This window comes from Castor canadensis, chromosome 3 (assembly GCF_047511655.1).
Source record: "Castor canadensis chromosome 3, mCasCan1.hap1v2, whole genome shotgun sequence".
In the NCBI taxonomy this organism is placed as follows: Eukaryota; Metazoa; Chordata; class Mammalia; order Rodentia; family Castoridae; genus Castor; species Castor canadensis.
Window position 1 is genome coordinate 81846001 of NC_133388.1, and position 20515 is coordinate 81866515.

General features: G+C 35.1%; 1 protein-coding gene across 1 annotated transcript in view; it reads right to left on the reverse strand.

Annotated features, from left to right (window-relative positions):
• Nucleotides 1-519: 519 nt before the first annotated feature.
• LOC141421230 (inhibitor of Bruton tyrosine kinase-like) overlaps nucleotides 520-20515 on the reverse strand; it is a 1912155-nt gene continuing 1892159 nt past the window's right edge. Inside the window, exons 10-14 of the mRNA XM_074066910.1 lie at nucleotides 13506-13638; nucleotides 12055-12175; nucleotides 9265-9357; nucleotides 1259-1339; nucleotides 520-617 (exon numbers count right to left, since the gene is read on the reverse strand). Of these exons, the coding sequence (XP_073923011.1) occupies nucleotides 12170-12175; nucleotides 13506-13638 (139 nt within the window). The 3' untranslated portion in view covers nucleotides 520-617; nucleotides 1259-1339; nucleotides 9265-9357; nucleotides 12055-12169. The remainder of the gene's footprint in view (nucleotides 618-1258; nucleotides 1340-9264; nucleotides 9358-12054; nucleotides 12176-13505; nucleotides 13639-20515) is intronic.

Below are 20515 nucleotides of genomic sequence, written 5' to 3' on the forward strand. Positions count from 1 at the left end.
AACAGGAATCAAGCCAGGCATGGCGGCTCACGCTTATAATCCTAGCTTCTTGGGAGGTGGAGATCAGGAAGTCTGTGGTTTGAAGCATGCGTGGGCTGGCGAGACCACATCTCAACCAATAAAAAGCTGTGTGTGGTGGCACAATGCTGCCATTCCAGTTACTCGGGAAGTATAAATAGGAGGAGAGCAGTCCAGGCACACACAGGCATAAAAACAAGAACTTCTTAGAAAGATAAAGAAAGCAAAAAAGGGCTGGGGGCATGGCTCATTGCCTAACTAGTAAGAGTGAGGCCCTCAAGCTCAAACCCCAGACTGTGTGTCCCCCATCTCCTGCCAAAAAAATAAATAAATAAAAAAGATAGGTACTTGTCAAATAGGATGTGTTAAATACCTAAGTGCAGAAATAAAGACTTCAAGACCGCTGGCCCAACTTTCCTTTGGGTTACCTGTTTCTCTAAGGGTGTAACTCATTAAGCTATATTAAAATAGTTAATTAACACAGAGAACACACATACTTACTTTAGCAGCTTTCAAAATAGAGTTAGGAGAATTCAGACCAACAAGTTGACCCAGGACATATTTCATTTCATCAGTGGTTCCCTTAGCTATCTGGTTACCTATAAAATATACAATATCAACACAGTGATACTAATAAACATATAAATTCAATTAAAAGCACATACTCCAGCAACTTAGAGAGGCAAATAATTAGTTTGAGTTGAGGCCAGCCTGGGATACATAAAAGTGAGATCCTGTCTCAAAACAAAAAATAAAGCAACAAAAATATATACTCTGCTTAACAACACAATAAATGGCATTCTTATAATTTACTACCAATCACTGTCCCCTATGCAGGATAATTAAAACTGAATGACATCAATGAAGACAGACATTTTTATTTACATTACTGTTTGGCAAGAGGGCAGGCAGCAAAAAGAGTAGCCAATTTAGATTCTAGTTTTGTTACAGTTAATAGGCTGTTCATAGGAACCTAGTAATGAGCAATTTTTAAAGAAGCAGTACCTGCATGAATTTGAATTTGGACATATGGATGTACCAGGAGCTCAGGAATGGATATCCTCTGTTTAGGGTCCCTTATTAAACAACACTATAAAAAATAATGATGAATTTTTTTAAAGCAGGTTTTCTTTGATACTTTCCAGACCACATCATATTACAAAAGTTCCATTCTAGACATTCACTCAAAAGAATGATGTTTTTACTCCAAGTCACTTTTGTAAAATTCCCAATACAGTACCTTTGACTTGGATTTCCCATTCTCTCTTCGGGATGACATATCTTTGATTGCTTCTGGTGGCATGTAATTAACTGTGCCAACCTATTTGCCAAATCACAGAAAACGTCAATCAATGAAAATATTTCATTCTGCTTCAGGTTTTTTAAAAGTACAAATGCCAGATCCTTAGAGACTTAGGATACTTATAAATTTAAGCGATAAACTTGAAAAATTCAAATAACTTCCCAACTTCAGCAAAAGGAATTGGGTTCAGAAGCAGAAGACTGACTGACTCCTTTCAGAGTACTGTGCCTTAAAACATATCTGCCTTAAAAACTGTCCAGGCTAAAATTCTATAAATGGTAATAAGCTTTAAGGAATTGGAGTATCACTTTCTCTTCTATGCTTGAATAGACTCAACATGTTACTCCCCTTTAATAAACCAACAAACTCATATGTAAACAAACAACAAAAACATCTAGCTTGGTATCCTGGGACTCTAGGGCCCATGTGCAAACTGAGACAGAGTGGACTTCTAAGTCATGCAACAGTCTCTACAATTGGATGGTGCCAACATTGCACTGTACCTTTGATTCTAACATAAATGGCTCTGCCTTCAACACAAATTACCCATAGCTTAGGGCTTGCTATAGAAGGTATCTTCAAGCCGATTTACAACTCAATGTTCAGCCAGTTTTGACATTAAGTAATGACTGTCAGATAGAATTGTTTTACGGGCATGCTGCCCATCTATTCCTTTTATCAAAGCCCAGTTCTGCTCCCAGAATTCAGGGAGATCTACAACAGAAATGAGCATACATGGACACATCATGTCATCTCCAAGCAAGATTCTTTTAGTTATGCTTTGCTATCATTATTTTAGCTTTTATTGAACAACTTAATTACATTTGCTATTGCATATCCTATTACAAAAGTGCTGTTGGAAACAATAGTAATTATGGCATTTCCAATATGAAAGCCCTCTTAAATTGAAATGACCTCACCTCATGGACGACAATGGAAAACATGTTACTCCAATTCTCTCTCTGATTGCTACCAGGAAACCCAAAGTCAACTGTCAGGTCAATTTTAGAACATGAACAAAATGATTACCAAGACAGGTATTACTGCTTCTTTACCTCAGTTGTAGGAAAATTACTCAAAATTGCTAGATATATTTCTATACAATCTTGTCTTACTTTTCTAAATCATATTGACCATGGTTTTGAAATTTTTTATGGTTTTAGTACCTATTCTTATAAAAAGACTCTAAATTCTTTGGAGAATGAGGTGATATAAATAATACCAGGTAGCAAACAACCAACTATTCGCTAGATGTCCTACCTGAGAGTCCTTAACAATGCTTGTCGTATCTGGCTGCATTTGGTTTGCAATTCCAAAATCAATTAGTTTTAGCATTCCATCAACTATTAAAAAGTTAGCAGGCTTCAGATCACTATGAACAATGCCTTCAAAATAAAAAATCCATTATGAGACAATGTAAAATTTACAATCTGTAGTTGGTTCTTTGAGTTAGTCAACCCAATTAAATATCCCTTTCTCATAAGGTCTGTACTTTCTTAGCATGTGTTACATGCAAGGTACAATCTAAGTTTGCTGCTTTTAATGAGTTTAATCCTCAAAAACAATGCTAAGGAAATACCATTATTATCATCCCCACTTTCAGGTGAGGAAAATAAGGCAATGAGAGTTTAAGTAAACCATTCAAGGTCACAAGGCCTAAGTGACAATGTCATGAGTTGAGGGCAGGCAGTCTGGCTTTGATCTATCTTTAACCACTGTGGATCTCTCTCCAGTACAGAGCATTGTAAATTATACTGCCAGATGTAAAGACACTTCCTACAGCACTAATGGTAATCACTAATAAATTATCTTTTAACTTGTAAAGAAAACTTATTCAGGGGGAGATAAATTACAATCATCTAGATTAAAGAGTTTTGATCTAAAGATAGGAGAAAGGCAGAGAAAGCTCTAAAATGAAAAAAAGAACATGTTAAAATAAAAGCCTGAGGCTAACAGTAAAAAAATAAACCAACTTTCACAAAGGGCACACATAATGCAAAATCATTAGGAGAAAGAGGGAAATAAACATCTCATATTTTTAGGATAATTGAACCCAAAAGTCTCAGATATACTAAAATCCAAAATATTTGAAGATAAGGACCACAGACTACATTAATACTAAGAAAGATGCTTTTTTCCATTACAAATGCAGGAATTTGAGTTCATGTACTATACCCTTTGGGTTAACAGTATTAAGAAATGGCTTCGTTTCCTCATCTTTAAGAATACTTCCAATTATTTAGTTCACCTAGCTAAAGATACCAATAAAATAATAAGTGTATTTTTCTAAGATGACATTAACAACAACTTTTTTTGGTAGTGCTAGGCTTTGAACTCAGGGCTTCATGCTTGCTAGGCAGGTGCTTTACTGCTTAAGCCAAGCCTATAGCCCTTAACAAATATTTTAACTTTACCCACAGGAAGAGATTTTAATACCATGTTGATGGATTGTGTGTACTGCTTCCAACATATTTTTCCACTAACTCTTGCGTTCCCATGGATTGATGGATTTTTTCTTTTTAAGCCAACTATTCAAGTCAGTATTTCCACATTCCATTACCATGTAGATATACTGGTCCATGATTTCACTGCAATTAAAACCAAACAAAACAACAAATAGCTAGGTTATATTAAGATTTACTTAACACTTACTTGAAGAACTATAGCAAAAAAAATTTTTTTTAATTGAAAAAAGAATTCTTACTAATCATAAAGTCAGATGATCTTATCACTGTGTTGTTGTAGTTTATTTAAATATGCTATTTCATTCCGGTACCTATCGATAGTTTGGTTATCTGCTTCTTCTAAGTTCACATACTTTTTTTTTTTTTTTGATCCGTTGCCTGTACTTAGTGAAATCTAAGAAGAAAAGCTTTGCTATTGTGGCCCATTGGCTATACGGGGCAGGTAAATCCCTACAGAAGGGCAGAAGTACTTCCATCTATTTCTTTTTTTTTATTATTCGTATGGGCATACAAGGCTTGGGTCATTTCTCCCCTATGCTAAGTTCACATACTTTATGGCATATATCTGTTTCTTCTCATTCAATACCTGAAATACCTATACAGTACGACAAAGAAGAAAGTTTAGAATGTACTATCTGTATACTATCACAATACTTCTAAACTTGTTAAGACAGAATTTTAGGCTGAGAAAATTCTGAAACAAATCCTGGGCCTACTTTGAATATAAAAGGAAAAAAATAATCATGATACAAGAATAACAGCCCACTTCCAATCACATATGTAAATTCAGTAACTCAAAGACATATAAACCACAAAACTTTCTATGTTAACACAAAAGAAAAACAATTTAAATTTGACATGTTCATAATACTCTTTTGGGTGCCTTAACCAGAAAAATTAACATACAGAAAAGCACATTCAAAAATGTTAAGGATGACTAAGGCTGTGATGAACAGAAAATTCACTTCATAGATGATGTTTTCCCACTGTGCCTGATGTTGACAAGCTCATCCATGTAACAGATAATATGCTATCAGTATATTTCGGTTGTGAAAAAAAGGACAGGTCCAATTTTCAAGAACAAGATGTTCTCATAAGTACATTGTCAGGATCTCTAATGTCAAGGTGAAATAGTTCTGGCTATAATGAACAGTCAATTTCTAAGAACAAAACATCAGAATGTGTCTAACTTTCACCAAACATGGAACAACAGTGCTCCTTCAAGACTTCATAAATTCAAATACAAAATGCCCATGTATGCAAGAAATACTGTATTCATTTATACCCTTTGACACATTGAAGCAAAGAGTCACTTAACCTTGACTACCCAGCAGATACAGGAAAGAAGTAAGGAGGAGGCTCATGGGCTAGAACTAAACTAATAAATAAGCTCTATCACAGACCCTTAAGTACAACTCAGTTACATTTCATCTTCAAGTATAAAACTCAAAATGAATGTTGTTGAGTTTACTTGGACACAGGAAAATTAGGAGATGGAATGTAAAACAGTGGTAGGGTAATAGATAGCAGAGAATAACAATGAAAGGGACAAAATGAATTTTAAAATAGCAGCACAAAGCCATTTTGTATAGGGTAAATTGCCTCACAAAGCTGAATGAATTCAGAGCACCGTTGTTGTGTGGTACAATACGACACTACTAACCCTAAACCTAATGATTATAGTTTATGTGTATGCTGTTTAATAAGGTGTGAGGTAGTATATTCATTCAGTGAAACAGCTTTGTAGCCTAACAGTAAAATTTAAAGATTATAGATAATACTACACAAGTACACACACACATACAAATAAAACATACAAAACTTACAAAAGGCTAGAGGAAAGCACCTGCATTTGAATTCCGGCTCACTCCATCAGCAATCTCACTTTGGACACGTTTCTTAATTCTCAAAAATAAAATACTGTTAGTAATATCTACTGCACAGGGTTTGAAAAATGACAGAGATGACTGACATTTGCCCAGTATTCTACAGTGTGTCCATAGTATAGCAAATGTTTGCTATCATCATTAAAAACATTCAGGACAGAATAGATATTTTTAAACATTTAAAGTTGGATATATCAGAAAAACTTGAAGGATACTAGAGATAGAAATACACATACGTATGATCTAAAATTTTTCAGTAAATGAAAACTTTCAACTTTTTGTATGCATATATTACCCCTCAAATATCGCTAACTTTGGCAAAACTCTTGCAATAAATAACCTCTATGGTCTTGACTGGGTAGCCTTTATTTTCTCACCACAGAGATGTCAGTTACTTTGGTTTATTTGGTTTTGGAGGTTTTTTTGAGATGGGTCTCATGTTGCCTGACCTTGAACTCCTGTGCTCAAATGATCCTGACTCAGCCTCCCAAGGACAGCGGCCAGTTAGTGTCAGAAATATGCTCTGTCAATTTCACAGGGAATTAATAAAGTAGAAATAGATTGGGTACACCAGTGTCTTGACCATCTTCATGAGCTCCATGACCATTCCAGATGTTCTTAATAAATATAGTGTAAGTTGGTAATAGCCTAAACTCACCCTCTTCTAAGGCATGCTGGTTTTTTACCTTCATAATTATTAAGTTGAATCATAATTTAATTGGACTCAGAAAATATGGGCCAGTATAGCTTTATCACTTGGCCCTTGACTTAAGTAAGCTTACAGCTTCAATATACTCCAAGGAAAAAAAAACACCACTAAAACAATTCTTCATCTCTGAAAACATGCCACTAAGTAACAAGTGTCAACACCCTCACATTACGGAACATAATCAAATAACTAATAAATATTAGCTAAAGAATGTCTCCAAAAGCAATTAAATCAGGTATTTAAATAAAATGATTCCTTTATTCCCATGACTGAAATTTGATACAAGGAGGAGAAAGGGAGTGTATAAATAAAATATTTATTGAAGATTGCTCTACATGGTAATGTACAGGCTTTATTTATTTTTTTGTATTCATTGGGTTTTTTGTGGTGCTAGAGATTATACCCAAATTGCACACATGCTAAGCACATGTTCTACCACTATCCATACAGTCTACATGCCTCATATAACCCAGACTAGCCTCAAACTTGCACTCCTCCTGCCTCAGCCTTCTAAGTACTGAGATTATAGATACATGCCATCAGGCAGACACTTACTTATATTTTGGCAGTACGGGGTGTGAACTCAGGGCCTTATGCTTGCTATGCCGGTGCTCCATCACTTAAATCACATCCCCACCCTTTTTTGCCTTACTTATTTTTTGAATAGGGTCTCACATTTATTCGCCAGAGCTGGTCTGGATTGAGATCCTCCTATTTACACTTCCTACCCACCTGGGATGACAGGCGTATGCCACCATGCCCAGGTTTTATTGGTTGAAATGCATCTCACATACTTTTTGCCCAGGATGGCCTCAAACATTGATCCTCCTGATCTCCACCTCCCAAGTATCTAGGATTACAGGCACTTCCTTATTTTTAATAAATTAGTAAGATAGTCACAAGTAAGTCTAGTCATTATTAGCTGGCTTAGAAAACTATAGAAAAGCTTAAAATAAGTCCAGTAGCCTTTGTTTCATGTTACCCACAGCACAATTGCTGAGAGAGGCAGTTTATTCATTCAACTACTATTCTGTTGTATTCTGGATACCAGGGCTAGGATCACGGAGCAAATCAAACACTGCTATGTTCATGGAGCTCACATTCATGTGTAGAGGGACAAAAGCAAATCAAATAAATATAAGAGCATGTTAAAAGGTATGCTACAGAGAAAAAGCAGATAGGGAAACGGAGAACACTGTGATTGGAAATTTGGGAGTTACAGTTTTAGAATGAGGTCAATGGAACCCTGACTGAGAAGATACTAGGGCAAAGATATGAGTGTGCTTGGAAGAAAATCAACTGTTGTGTTAAAACACAAATCCAATAAATCAGGAGGACAAGGACTGACTCAATGAGACTCAGTAGAAGGGCACTATAATAAAATAAAATAAATATAATATAAATATAAATATAATATAAATAATAATCAAATATAATTAATATATAATATAATATAAATATAAAATAAGTATAAATATAATATAAATATAAATAATATAAATAAAAAGTGAAAAGATGAGAGCTGCTTCAACCAAAGTTATAGTGCTGGTAAAAAATAAATTCTAGAGATACTTTGAGGTGGAACAAATAAGACTTGTTGATTGGTTTGGATATGAAAGTGAGAATAAGAGTATAGACTGGCTTTTGGCCAAGCAATAAGAAGAACAGAGTTGCAATTTACTGAAATTGCAAAGACAATGGAGCAAGAGTTGTGTTTGCACACACAGTTTTAAATGCCTGGTAACCAAAAAGAGATGTGTAGAGCCAAATTAGATATGTTAGTCTGGATCAAAAGGAGAGGTATGAACTGGAAATAGAAGTTTGGAAATTATGAGCCATAAACCTACAGATAAGACTACAAGAAAATTAGCAGTTTAGACAAAGAAGAAAAGAGGCACTGCAGCACTGAGTCCTGGAACATAAGGAAGACTGAAAAGGAATGGCCAGTGTGAGAAAATGAAAACAGAGGAGACAACAGGAAAGCAAAATGAAAAAAGAAATCAACTGTTCCAAATACTAAGTGACCTAAAATTCAAAGCTAAGAACTAAATTTAGCAAGAATATGAAAGTTTTTGGTGCTCTTCGTTATAGTTGTATGGTGAATGTTAATGGCAAAAATCTGTAGATTTAACAGAGCAAGAATTAATTATGGCATGTATTGAGCACTAGCTCAAGATGCTACCCAGCCATAAAGAATTAGATTCACATAAATTAAAAACTCAGGAGCCAGGAATATTAGCTCAGTGGTAGACAGTTTGCCTAGCATGTGCAGGGTTCTGTGTTCAATCCACAGAATGACAACAACAAAAAAATAGAACTCCGATTAATTTAGATTACTACAATGTTTTTTAGATAAAAAACTCAAAACAAAAAAGAAATCCATTAGTAAAAAGCCTTTACTGAATAAGCTACATGAATAATAAGCATATAAGTAATTCACATCATATTCTGACTCATTTTTAGAGTCTTCTGTGATGATACATAGTGGTCATTTGCCACCACAGCCAACGTTAACGTAAGATGAAGAAATTAGGAAGCAAAGGACATTGGAAGGAAAGACATAAGACTGCTATCAAGAGGTAGGTCTTTTTAGAGTGAAAAGGGAGAAGGGCAGGAAATGAGGCAGCTTTTTTGGCTCAAGGGCAACATGGTCCCTAAAAGATAAAAGAGCCCCCATAGCTAAAAAGACAAATGAAAGTTTATAATATTTTTATTCATTTCTTTTTTTTTCATTTTTCTTTTATTATTCATATGTGCATACAAGGCTTGGTTCATTTCTCCCCCCTGCCCCCACCCCCTCCTTTACCACCCACTCCGCCCCCTCCCTCTCCCCTCCAATACCCATCAGAAACTATTCATTTCTTAAGTATTTAAAATACCTACCTTACTTGAACCTCCACTGCCTAGTTACTTTAATATGAAATAAATTCTTCCTTTAACTGAAATGCATTCATTTGTTGAAGAGGATCCTGAAATCTAAATAATATATATAAACAAAGGTTAAAAAAAATATGCCTAAGAAACTAGCTTGCATTGGGTATAGTAAAACGCTGCCAGTTTTGAAATTATCCTAATTCTTAAGTAATGAGATATGTTATAATATTTTAAAGGGGGAACTTGTATTGCATACTTTACTTTAATAAAAGAAACTACCAGGCATGGTGGTCTGTGTCTATAATCACAGCCCTCGGAGGCTGAAGCAAAAAGAATGAGAGTTCAAGGCCAGCCTGGGCTATATACTAAGACCCTTTCTGAAAATCACCAAAAACATTAAAAAAAATGTGTTAAATTAATACACAAGCTTCTCCTTCCTTTTAACTGGTTCTATTTCTTAACACAAATAGAAAACTTAAGAAGAAAATACCACTTAATGCACAACACACTAATAAGCTATCACTTTTTTTTCCTTACACCTCCTTACTTACATAAAAAGACACACAATTATATCTATGTTCTTTTTTCCCAATTTAGCATTATTTTATAAAAGAAGCAATGTACTATTGTACTGGGTGCTGTGAGTCAGACAAATGCAAATTTCAACACAAATTTCCTTTGTGCTGAGTGATGCTCAGCAAGTTGCTTGATTTCTCTGAACTTCAGCATCTTCCCCAGCAAACTTTCAACACATGTACTATTATCATAAGCTGCCCTTCCATTTCTTCCCTCATGCTGGATCATCTCTCCATGCACTTATAAATGCCTGAACAGATGGCATGCGGAGAAGACTCAAGCTGAGCTGATAAACTTGAAACAAAGAGCCATGCCCTGATGTGGCTCAAGTGGCAAAGAGCTTACTAGTATGGGAAAGGTCCTGAGTCTAAGCCAGTATGGAGGGGAAAAAAAAAGTTGAAATAAAGCATTTTTGATTAGCCAATTAGTCAAACTGAATCAGTCTGAATAAACCTCAACTGAACTAAGTCCTGATTTAGATCCCAAATGGTAGAATCTCTCATGTAATCTCCTTCTGTTTAAATAAGATAGCCTTTCTTTCTTTCTTTTTTGATTTCTTTCTTTTGGAAGAATTCTAATTTCTTTCGTCTTTGGGGTAAGAGACATTGTTATGAAATGTTCTTCCTTAAACTGCAAACACTTCTTAGGGAAGAGAGCAGCAGCCTGATGTCCTTTCCCATGGGCTGCTGGTGGGTTTTAAAATAAAGTAATTCCAACTTACTCTAATTCAACACCAATGTGAGGATAGTTTTCTACCCAGGACATTCACAGTCCCCTTAGTCTACTCTCTTAACTGAGGCCAGAGTTTTCAAAGTGTAAATCAGACACTTTAACTCTCCTGCTTCCTTCAACCTCTTCCTCAGCTTCCTATCCCTATTAAGGGTAAAATCTACAGGGTTCACTCCTTCCCTTTCCTAACCTAGAGGTACACCCGGGCCTCTTTTCAGTTCCCTCTGACACTGGCCTCCTCTTAGAAGGCCCCCAAGACCCTCTTCTAGTCACCTCTGAGTCACCTTCTAGATTTTGACCCAAACAGAGTCTGATACAAGTAATAGCTCATTAAATGTGTTTTGAATGAATGTATGGACAAACCTGATCATCTTTCTCTTTTTCTTTCAAAACTTATTATATTGCTCCAATCCTCAAAACACTATCACCTCTCTCCATAGTTAATTATCTTGTCAGCTAATTTTTTTATCCATTTGTTAAATAAAAGCTTTACCATTTTAACAATTGTTAAATACAATTCATTGGTGTAAGTACATTCACATCATTGTGCAAACACCACCACCATCTTCAGAACTTTTTTGCCATTGAATATTGAAACACTGAATATTGAAACATTGAATACTGAAATACCCACTGAAGGATAACTCCTCATTCCCTCCTCTTCAGCGCAGTAACTACTGTTATACTTTCTGTCAATTTTTTCATCAACTGGTTTTTGTAGGTAGTTATTTTTCCTATTTCATTTAAATAACCATAACTCCCAACATTTATTATCTAAACAGTGCCATGCTCTGTTTTAAGAGTTACCCACATATTAACTAATGTTATCTTTGCAACCACTCGGTAAGAAGGTATGGGTACAAGAATTGTGTAATAACTTGCATAAGATCACACAACTGACCTCACAGTAGTGAGCCCAGGGAATCTGTCTACAAGGCTCATGTCTTCTACCGGTATCGGCTGTCTCTCAGTTACTATAAACTAGTTTTAGTTGTTAGTGTCAAGAGTATCAATTTTCTTTTTAGACAGCAGTGCATTAGCCTCACAAGCAAAACTTTTTCTATTAGTTTATAAAAATTATAATATACTCCAATAGTATTCTCATCGTGCTATGCTGATAATCTTGAAGATTTACTTTTCCAAACGCATTACAGATTCATCAACATAAGAAATGAAGCTGTTTGCAAACAGCTGAAGTGAATAGTTAAATAGACTAGAAAGAAACTTCAAGTTGTGAAATTTTATTCAGGTGCTCAAACTAAAACCTTAGACCTTGTTAAGTAGAACAGTTTTGTTAGTGTCTTCTTCATTAACTAACTTCTCAAATTTAAGAATCACACCCTTATTTGGATGTCAAAAAAAGTTTTGCCTAGTGGGAATAAGAATGGACAAGTTAAGACTCTCCCTGACAACTTGCTGCCATAAAACGAAAATCTATGAAACTGAGTGTACCTTAATATAAACCAAACCCACCACAAACAAAGCTTGTCGAACCTGTAAGTTTTGAAGAGGAGTAACAGGGACTTGCTGCTGCTGGAAACAGGCAAGCTGGTGGTAAGGTGTTGATGACGGGTAAGAAGGTGGAAAGTCATTCTTTACAACTGGAGTCCTAAAACTAGGAAAGAGTTTTTTTCTTAATTCAAAATATTGAAATTAAAGAAAACTCAAGATTCTGATCAAGTTTGCGTGTATTTTAAATGTTATTAACTTAACATGTGCCACATCAAACAGAACCTAAGTTAGTTTTCATAATTGATAGTTGATGTTTTAGTTTCACCAGATATTTTATTTGGGGAAATTCTTTCCGAAATTAATTTTTTGTCCCCAGACAAGAAATCTGTGCTAGCAAAATAAGTAAGACAGAATTTAAAATAGAAAGTTAGAGTAATTTTATAAGAATGAAGCCAAGGCAAGGTTCACCTTATTATGACTATCATTGAGTTTGAGTGCTTTTAAGCCATAATGTTCTATAATGGTCTGCTAGAAATATCTAGAAGCCAGTTACATCATTAAAGGAGTAAGGCCATTAAGCCCGTATTATCTGTTCAGCACACATTTATACTTTCTTTACCTTATTTGCTATTATAGCTTCAACATGAGAACAGTACTTGGCACAAAAGAGCTCTACAAATATTTATTAACAGTAAATAATCTAGTATCACAAGAAATATCTATGTTATCATTTTAGTTAACAGCCATTCTTTAAAATTTCTACATGTAGTAAAATGAGGTGATATATAGCAAAATTGCATTAAAGAGGTTTTAAAAGAAGGTCAATTTTAACAGAGATCAATTACATTATGAAAATGAAAAGCCAAAGGCATCGTGAACTAAGTTATACCTTAAACCATTAATATAGCCACAAGTTGAAGGTCACAGTGTATCACTTTCCTTTAAGTTATTTTCGTTGACATGTCATTCATTTGCTTTTGCAACACCCCTTGTGTTTTCCGTTAATCAGCGCTAACTAATTTCCTCACTCACCCCCTCATTCTTATTCACTCAAGTCTGTCTTCTTTGAACACCTTCAGAACTATGTAAACCATACAACTAACCTCTTCCAGAAACTATCATGCTCCAACTAACACTTCCTATACTAAAATATTTATTCACTCTAAGAATGTTAACCTTCCTTTAAAATCTCTCTCAAGTAGAGAGGTATCCGTTTGGTAATACATGGTTATAAAGGCTCACATTCTTAGATGATTTATAGGTTTTAAATAGATTACAATATGACAGACTACATTCATAACAATCCTTAAAAATATTTATTATTGGAATCACCTTCCCTTTCACATTTTATAGATAAAACTGATGATGAGAAAAATAGTATCTTGCAAGGTCTGTAAAGTAACCCAGCAGGATTCAATCACAGATCTATTTGGTCCCAAAGCCCATCTTATTTCTATTTCCCCACCCTGAGTTCTGAGCTAGGTGCCAATTACCAGCTCATGTATCATCCAAGGTATTCCTACTTGGTGTCTTAGAAATAGATTTGGGATCAATCCATTTAGGTACTGATATCGGTGGTGACTGCTTTGAAACTGAAAAGACAGGTTGCTCAGAGGTGTGTTTCTGCTAAAAGAAAATTTAAGATGTTATGACTTAAGAATTTTTAAGTTAGTCATCTGTGTAACATTTAATAAGCATAACCTTTCAGAACTAATAAACTAATAGAAATATGAAAACAAAAGCATACTAAAAAAGGTGGGCATATTTATTTTAGACTTTCAATAACTTTTTAGTATAATCATTTTACTCCAAACTCTTAAACCTAACACATTCTGCTCAAATTGATTACAAGCCCACAAAATTATATAACAAAATAGGACCTACCATCCCCCCACCCATCAGGGCTATTTTAACAGAATTAAATTTTTATACCTTAGGAAAACGGGGGCTAAGGGTTTGTCTCAGTGGTAGCACACATGCTTAACATGATTGAGGACCTGGGTTCAATCCCCAGCAACAACAAAGTTGCTTTAATCAATAAAACTACATCCCCCCTCAAATGTAGCCAAATACTAATTACTTAGCAAAAACTGAAATGCAAATGCCTATCTGTGTGCCTCTCTCTCATAAGAGACACAGAACTTGTAAAATTTCTCTCTTACAAATCCCAAATGATGGGTGAACATCCTCCATAGCAGGCATCAGCAGATTAGAGTTTGCAGGCTGAATCTGGCCTGTTGCCTATTTTTTTGAAGTTTTATTGGAATAAGACCATGCCTATTTGTTTACATATGGTCTATAGCTGCTTTCATACTGTAATGGCAGAGTTGAAAAGTTACAACAGAAATCCCCTGGACTGCAAAGCCTAAGCCTTTCCAAAAAGTTTACCACGACGCCTTACGGCATCATGACCAAATAAAGAGCCGAGTCTTGCATGGGAACTTTCAGTAAATAAGCACTCTACTGTCCACAGAGGTTCACTTCAATTTGAGGACAATTTTAGTTATTAAAAAGTATGAAATTAAATTGATTTCTCTATTATAATTTCAACCCATGCATTCTCACTATGCTCTCAAGAACCACAATGGATAAATCTCTTTCTACACTGAAGTCCTTTTAAGTATTGAAGATGGCTAATAAATCTCTTTCTGAATAATTTTCCTTTAAGACTTCTTCATGTGCATACCTTGGAATTAGTGGTGAGCGTGAAATTAAGAAAATGTTTTAGAACATTACTGAGCAAGCACAAGTATGTGTGGACATATGTTTTCAATTCTCTTGACTAAAAATCTAGGAGTGGAATTAGTAGGTCGTATATAAACACTATGCTTACCCTTTTGAGGATTTGCCAGGCTGTGCTCCAAAATTACTACACTCACACTAACAGTGAATAAGCCTTTTAAAATTCTCCAGATCTTAACCAACACAGTTGTTATTGTCTCTTTAACTATAGCCATCCTTTCACACTCTTTGCTTTTTGAGTCCCTTTGCCAGCCTATTGGTTTTCAAATTCCAAAAGACAAAGAGGTACTTATTTAATTTGATCCATGATTCAACTTGTCAGGATCCACACCATCTACCATTTATTATCTACACCTGTTACTAAACTCACTGGAAAATCTGCAAATGAGAAAGATGTCCACAGGACCATTTTAGGGGGTCTGAGAGGTGTAAAGAATTTTCATAGTAATCCCATGATAGCATTTGCTTTTCTCACTTTTATTTTCTCATAAGTATATGCTCAAGTTTTCCAGATATTATATGACATATAATAAAATATAGTAAGTATAAAAGTGGATACAACAATCTAATCATCTGTTAAGCCAACCATTAAAGAGATTTTCAAAAATTGTAAGACAATATCACTTTTCTCACTATAATTATTTTGCTTAAAAAAACACTTATTTTCCAGAAGCATATTTATATTCATATGTAATACACTTGTCAGCTATTTTTTAAATAAATTAACAAATACTTCATATGTCCTCGCTTTATTTTCTAATGTGGTGAACAGAAACAAATATAATCCACATAAGCAAAAGTTCTTTAGAGTCCTCACTAATTAAGAGTGTAAAGAGGGTCACAAGACCAACATATCTGATTCACTGAGCTAGAATGCAAGGCCTTTACTGACTTCACAGCAAGCCACTGAAAAGAAATGGTGAGGAATGTGTGACCATGGATCATAGGTGTGACTCTTCCCGTAGCCTACCCCATCATTCCTTCTAAAAATGACCACTGAGCATGATCACTCAAATTCAAGGCATTATGTAGTCAGCATTTTTCTGTTTTTATCAATCAACATGACTGTAGGGAACAGAACTGTTAAACGCTTGGGACAGCATGGCACTGGTTCAGAGGTCAACACAGAGTTTTAAGTAAAGGACAATATCCTTAGGCATTACAGGCCGGCATGTCTCCATTGCAAACTACTCAACTCTGCTGTTACGGCGCAAAAGCAGCCATGGATAAGTAAACCAATGGGTGTGCCAAAGTTCCAATAAAACTTTACACAAACAGGCTAGAAACTAGATTTGGACCATTTAGTCTGCCAACACTTGTACACATCTATTAACAATCTAGAAAAAGTACTGAAAATAAAACTGAACCTGACATAATCTGACTTAACTAATAGCTGTTACTTATCGCTGTATTCTGAATGATTTTTAAAAATCTTTAAAGAAACTATCTCTCTAAATATGGCACATAGGTATTAACAATAGAAAATATATAAGACAAACGTCAAAATTCAGACATGACAGCAACGTTGTACTTTAAGGGAAAACAAAGGTACCTCTGTATCAATCTTTGGGGTTACATCTGGAATATGCCACTGATTTGAAAAAAGAATGTAAGAGGCTTTATTGATTTATATTGATTGCATGCTGAAATATTTTAATCATGTTGGAATAAAATATGTTAAAATATATTTCACTTTTTGGAATGTTTGCTTTTTAATTTTGCTAATATAGACAAGCTTTTAATAGGAAAAATAAAAACATATATGTGGTTTGTTCTGTATTTCTCCTGGACAATGCCAATAAACATAACAAATAAAATGTGATCCTAATTTTTATACTGACAGCTAATGGATATTCAATGATAAAATTGTGAAGAATTTTATTTTTAGGAAATTATCTAAAGACTTAATTAAATTTTTGAAAAGTGAATTTAAAATTTTAATTTGTTTAGGTAATTTTGATTATAGTTTTATGTACATTAATAGAGACTTTTAATTTTAATAGATCATTTTGAATATTTTAAAAGACAAATCACTTTTGGGGTGGGGCTGTGGCAAGTGGTAAAGCACTTGCCTTGCAAGCTTGAGGCCATCCTGCTTGCAATACCACTGCCACATAAAAAAGAAAAAATTGCCTTAGTTCCTTTTGTTCCTCCCCATACTTCCCAGTACCAAAAACATGTATATATGTGCAGAATGATATTAATTTTATGTTTACTTTTAATTATTGCTGAAACATTCAAATTTTGTACTCTGTATAATTACAATCAATTTTTGATCTCTTAATTCATTAATGTTAATAGAGCACAAACTATGTGAAAATGTTTTTGTTGTTGGTTTTGGGGGTTTTTTGGTGGTAATGGAGTTTGAACTCACAGCTTTGGGCTTCCTAGGCAGGCATTCTACCACTTGAGCTTTATTTTACCACTTTTGGCTTTACTTATTTCTCAAGTAGGGACTCGAGTTTATGCTCAGGCCAGCCTAGACAAATACTCTTCCATTTACACTTCCTGAGTAGCGGGGATGGCAGGAAGGCACCACTATGCTCGGCTTTTTACTGGTTTAGACGGAGTCTTGTGAACTTCCTTTTACAGAGGCTGGCCTCAAACCAAGATCCTCCTGATCTCAGCCTCCCAAGTAGTTGGGCATGAACCTCCACTCCTGGCTTGTTGTGGTTTTTAACATTTTTTTTGTTTGAGATGGGGTCTCACTAAGTAGCCCAGGCTGGCCTTAAACCCACCTCTGCCTCCCAAATGCTGGGATTACAGGTATGTGCCACTACACCAAGTTACTAAAATCTTAATTAATGCAGCATAATAAGTAATCTCTTTCTAATGAGAATAAGAACAATAAATCTATGCAATAAATCAAGTTATAACTTATAAATTATATACTTGCATATGATATTCATGCAAATATCAGTGGCATGATAACAAAAATGTCTAAAGTATAAAATAATAAATTCAAATGCCTTATATTTTGTCAAATATTAGTAACATAAAACTGTAACTTTAAATATGCATCTTAATTTCTCATTATTGATGCACCATTTTTGCAGTAGGAGAACAGAGTATATTTTATTTTACATCTATTTATGCTGACATTTAAAATGTGGACCTCTATTTGTTCTCTTGCCCTGGAACTCTCAAATGTTAAGGGTCTGCCTTTTCGGATCATAAAGGAAACCCAAGGAGACTAAAAATGCAATAAACACGATATTCTTCATGGAATCGTATCCCATTCGAAACTTCCATGGCTTCTGGGGGTCCTTCAGAGCTGACAGTTTTTAATGGACTCTCAAGGTCTTTGTGAGCCTCAAGACTACACCACCGGCATGTATGCTTTCTCCCTGGCCTGAAAGGAAATGGATGAATCTAGGAAATAGGTGGGGAAGGGAATGAACCTGATGGTGTCCCTGCAAATGTGTTTCTCTACTTCTGCCCTTTCCAGAGTGAATTAAATAATCTGATTGAAAGTTGCTGAGACAGATCTAAAGCAAGCGCAAAGCTTCTGCAGTGTGTGCAATATGACAGCTGTGGTGCCAACTTTTGGTAGAAACTGGGTCAAAGGCTGGAGCAGGAAAAGTGATGCTCTTCAAAAGTTACATCTGCCAACCAAGCTGGGATTAAGTCTCTTGGAGAATCCAAAGAAAAGTTGAGAGCTGAGTTTACTAGATTGACTCGCATATTATTTTACAGTTCGTGAAAATGGACTAGAATAAAATACATCAATCCCACATAGATAAGTACTGTGAATTACACTATCTGTGGATAAGTTTCACTCATCTCTGGAAACTATTGACTATTTGCAATGACAGATCTGTAGAATTATGAATATCTTTCTACGAGAAACAAAAGTGGACTGAGAAGCAGTAGTCCAGAGTCCTAGTCTCAGTTTTGGTTTTTCCAGCCATATAACCTAGGGCAAGTCACTAAACTGATCTGGATTTGAATCTTCTACCTGAAAAATGATGAAAGAATTTGTGCTGCCTAGCTCATAAACTGCTGTGAGGATCAAATAAAACTAAGTAAAAGCACCTTGACCATCATACAGTGGCTTGCAAATTTAAAATTTTGTCATTTTTGGTTTCACCGTATGATAGTTCCTTCAGGAAATTAGGACTAATTGTTATTATTTCCATTATGACTCTATGGCCCTACTTGATGATTAAATACTAAGATGCCTTTCTTTCTCAAGTGACCACAATTCAGAATGCTAAATCAAATCAAATATCAAAACTATTGAAGTACTATTGCAAAGAAACTTGCTTTTTTTGTAAAGTCTCATCAATTTCACCCACTAATACACCACTAAATTCCTGTTACTCTTTCCTTCTCTTTGGAAAAAATCAGGTGGTTTGTTTTCTTTAAGAGAAACATGTTGCCAAAATAAATGCTACCATTTTACCAGTTTCTACTTTTCTTCTGTTCTTCTCCACTCTGCACTGATCTACAGCGTTGGTGGGGAAAGGGCCTCTTAGTTTTTCTCACCCTGGCTGTTTTTAGAGGACAGGAACCCTTATTGCCCACTTCTTCACCCCAGAGGCATCTGTGGATACTGACAGGACTAGTTGAGCTGCTGGACAGTCCCTAAACAACCTTGCCCTATCAGATAAAGCAGGGAGTGAACCTCTGACAGGTGTCTCAGTCACTGTCATGGGTGTCTGTAGTACAGGTGGAATTCTAATCAGACCTATATTGTGCAAAATTTCTGAACATTAGGGGTAAAGAAAAGGCTGTATAAGCTTCCAGGGGGAAAAAACAAAGGTAGAAAAAGGAAAATAAGGAGTAATGTAAAAAGAATTTGGAATCAAACAGTATTAGAATTCCCAAACACACCAGCAGAAAGAAAATGGAACAAATTCTCCAAATAGTTTCGAATCTAGAATGCTGTTTCAATGTAACTATTAGTCAAGAATAAAGACAAGAGCGAATAAAAACATTTGCATGGATTCAAGAACTCCAAAAATGTATGTGCTGTACATTCTTTCCCAGAAAACTACTCAAGTTATACTACATCAAAACAAAGAGCAAACTAAATAGAAAAACACAGGACATGGAAACAAGACCTGACAACAGAGGAAAGCAAAGGAAATTTCCTACGTAATAATTAAGGAAAGCCTCAAGATGACATATACTCAAGCAGGCCTAGAAAACACTGACAAGAGACCAAAGAACACAGACCTCTAAGAAAGATGCTTCCAGGAGAACTGAAACTTCCTCATTTACCTTTTTGCCTTTAAATAAGGAAACTGCACAGCTAAATTTGATTACTAAGCCCAAAGCATCCTCATGTTCTGTTAGTTTTCTCAAATTACAGTAATATTTAATATCTTGACAACTGTCTCAAAAATTTTTTTCTTCTTGATCTTGTCCAGTGTTTAGAGAAAGTAACTCAGTGTTGCAACCAATACACCATAAATCTTACAAAGATTTATGAGTTGTCACCAGAAATTAGCAGAGAACCTTGCATGTAGAAGGCACTTAACAAATACTGATGAATTTAAAGTTTCCACTAAACCCATTCTCTCAAGTTGCACCCTCTTTATCCTCTAATTGGGGTTTCCCATTCCTTGTTTCATTTTCTTTTTCAGTGATCATGCTTCAAGTTTACTAGAGGTTCTGAAAGGTACTGATTCAGTTCCACTGGTAACATCATAATAAAATGAGTTGCTGTTCTCTTCAAAATAATTTACATTTTCAGTGGGAAGAATATTCCTTCTTACAAATAGATTAATGTGACATTAGAAACACCAAAGGAATT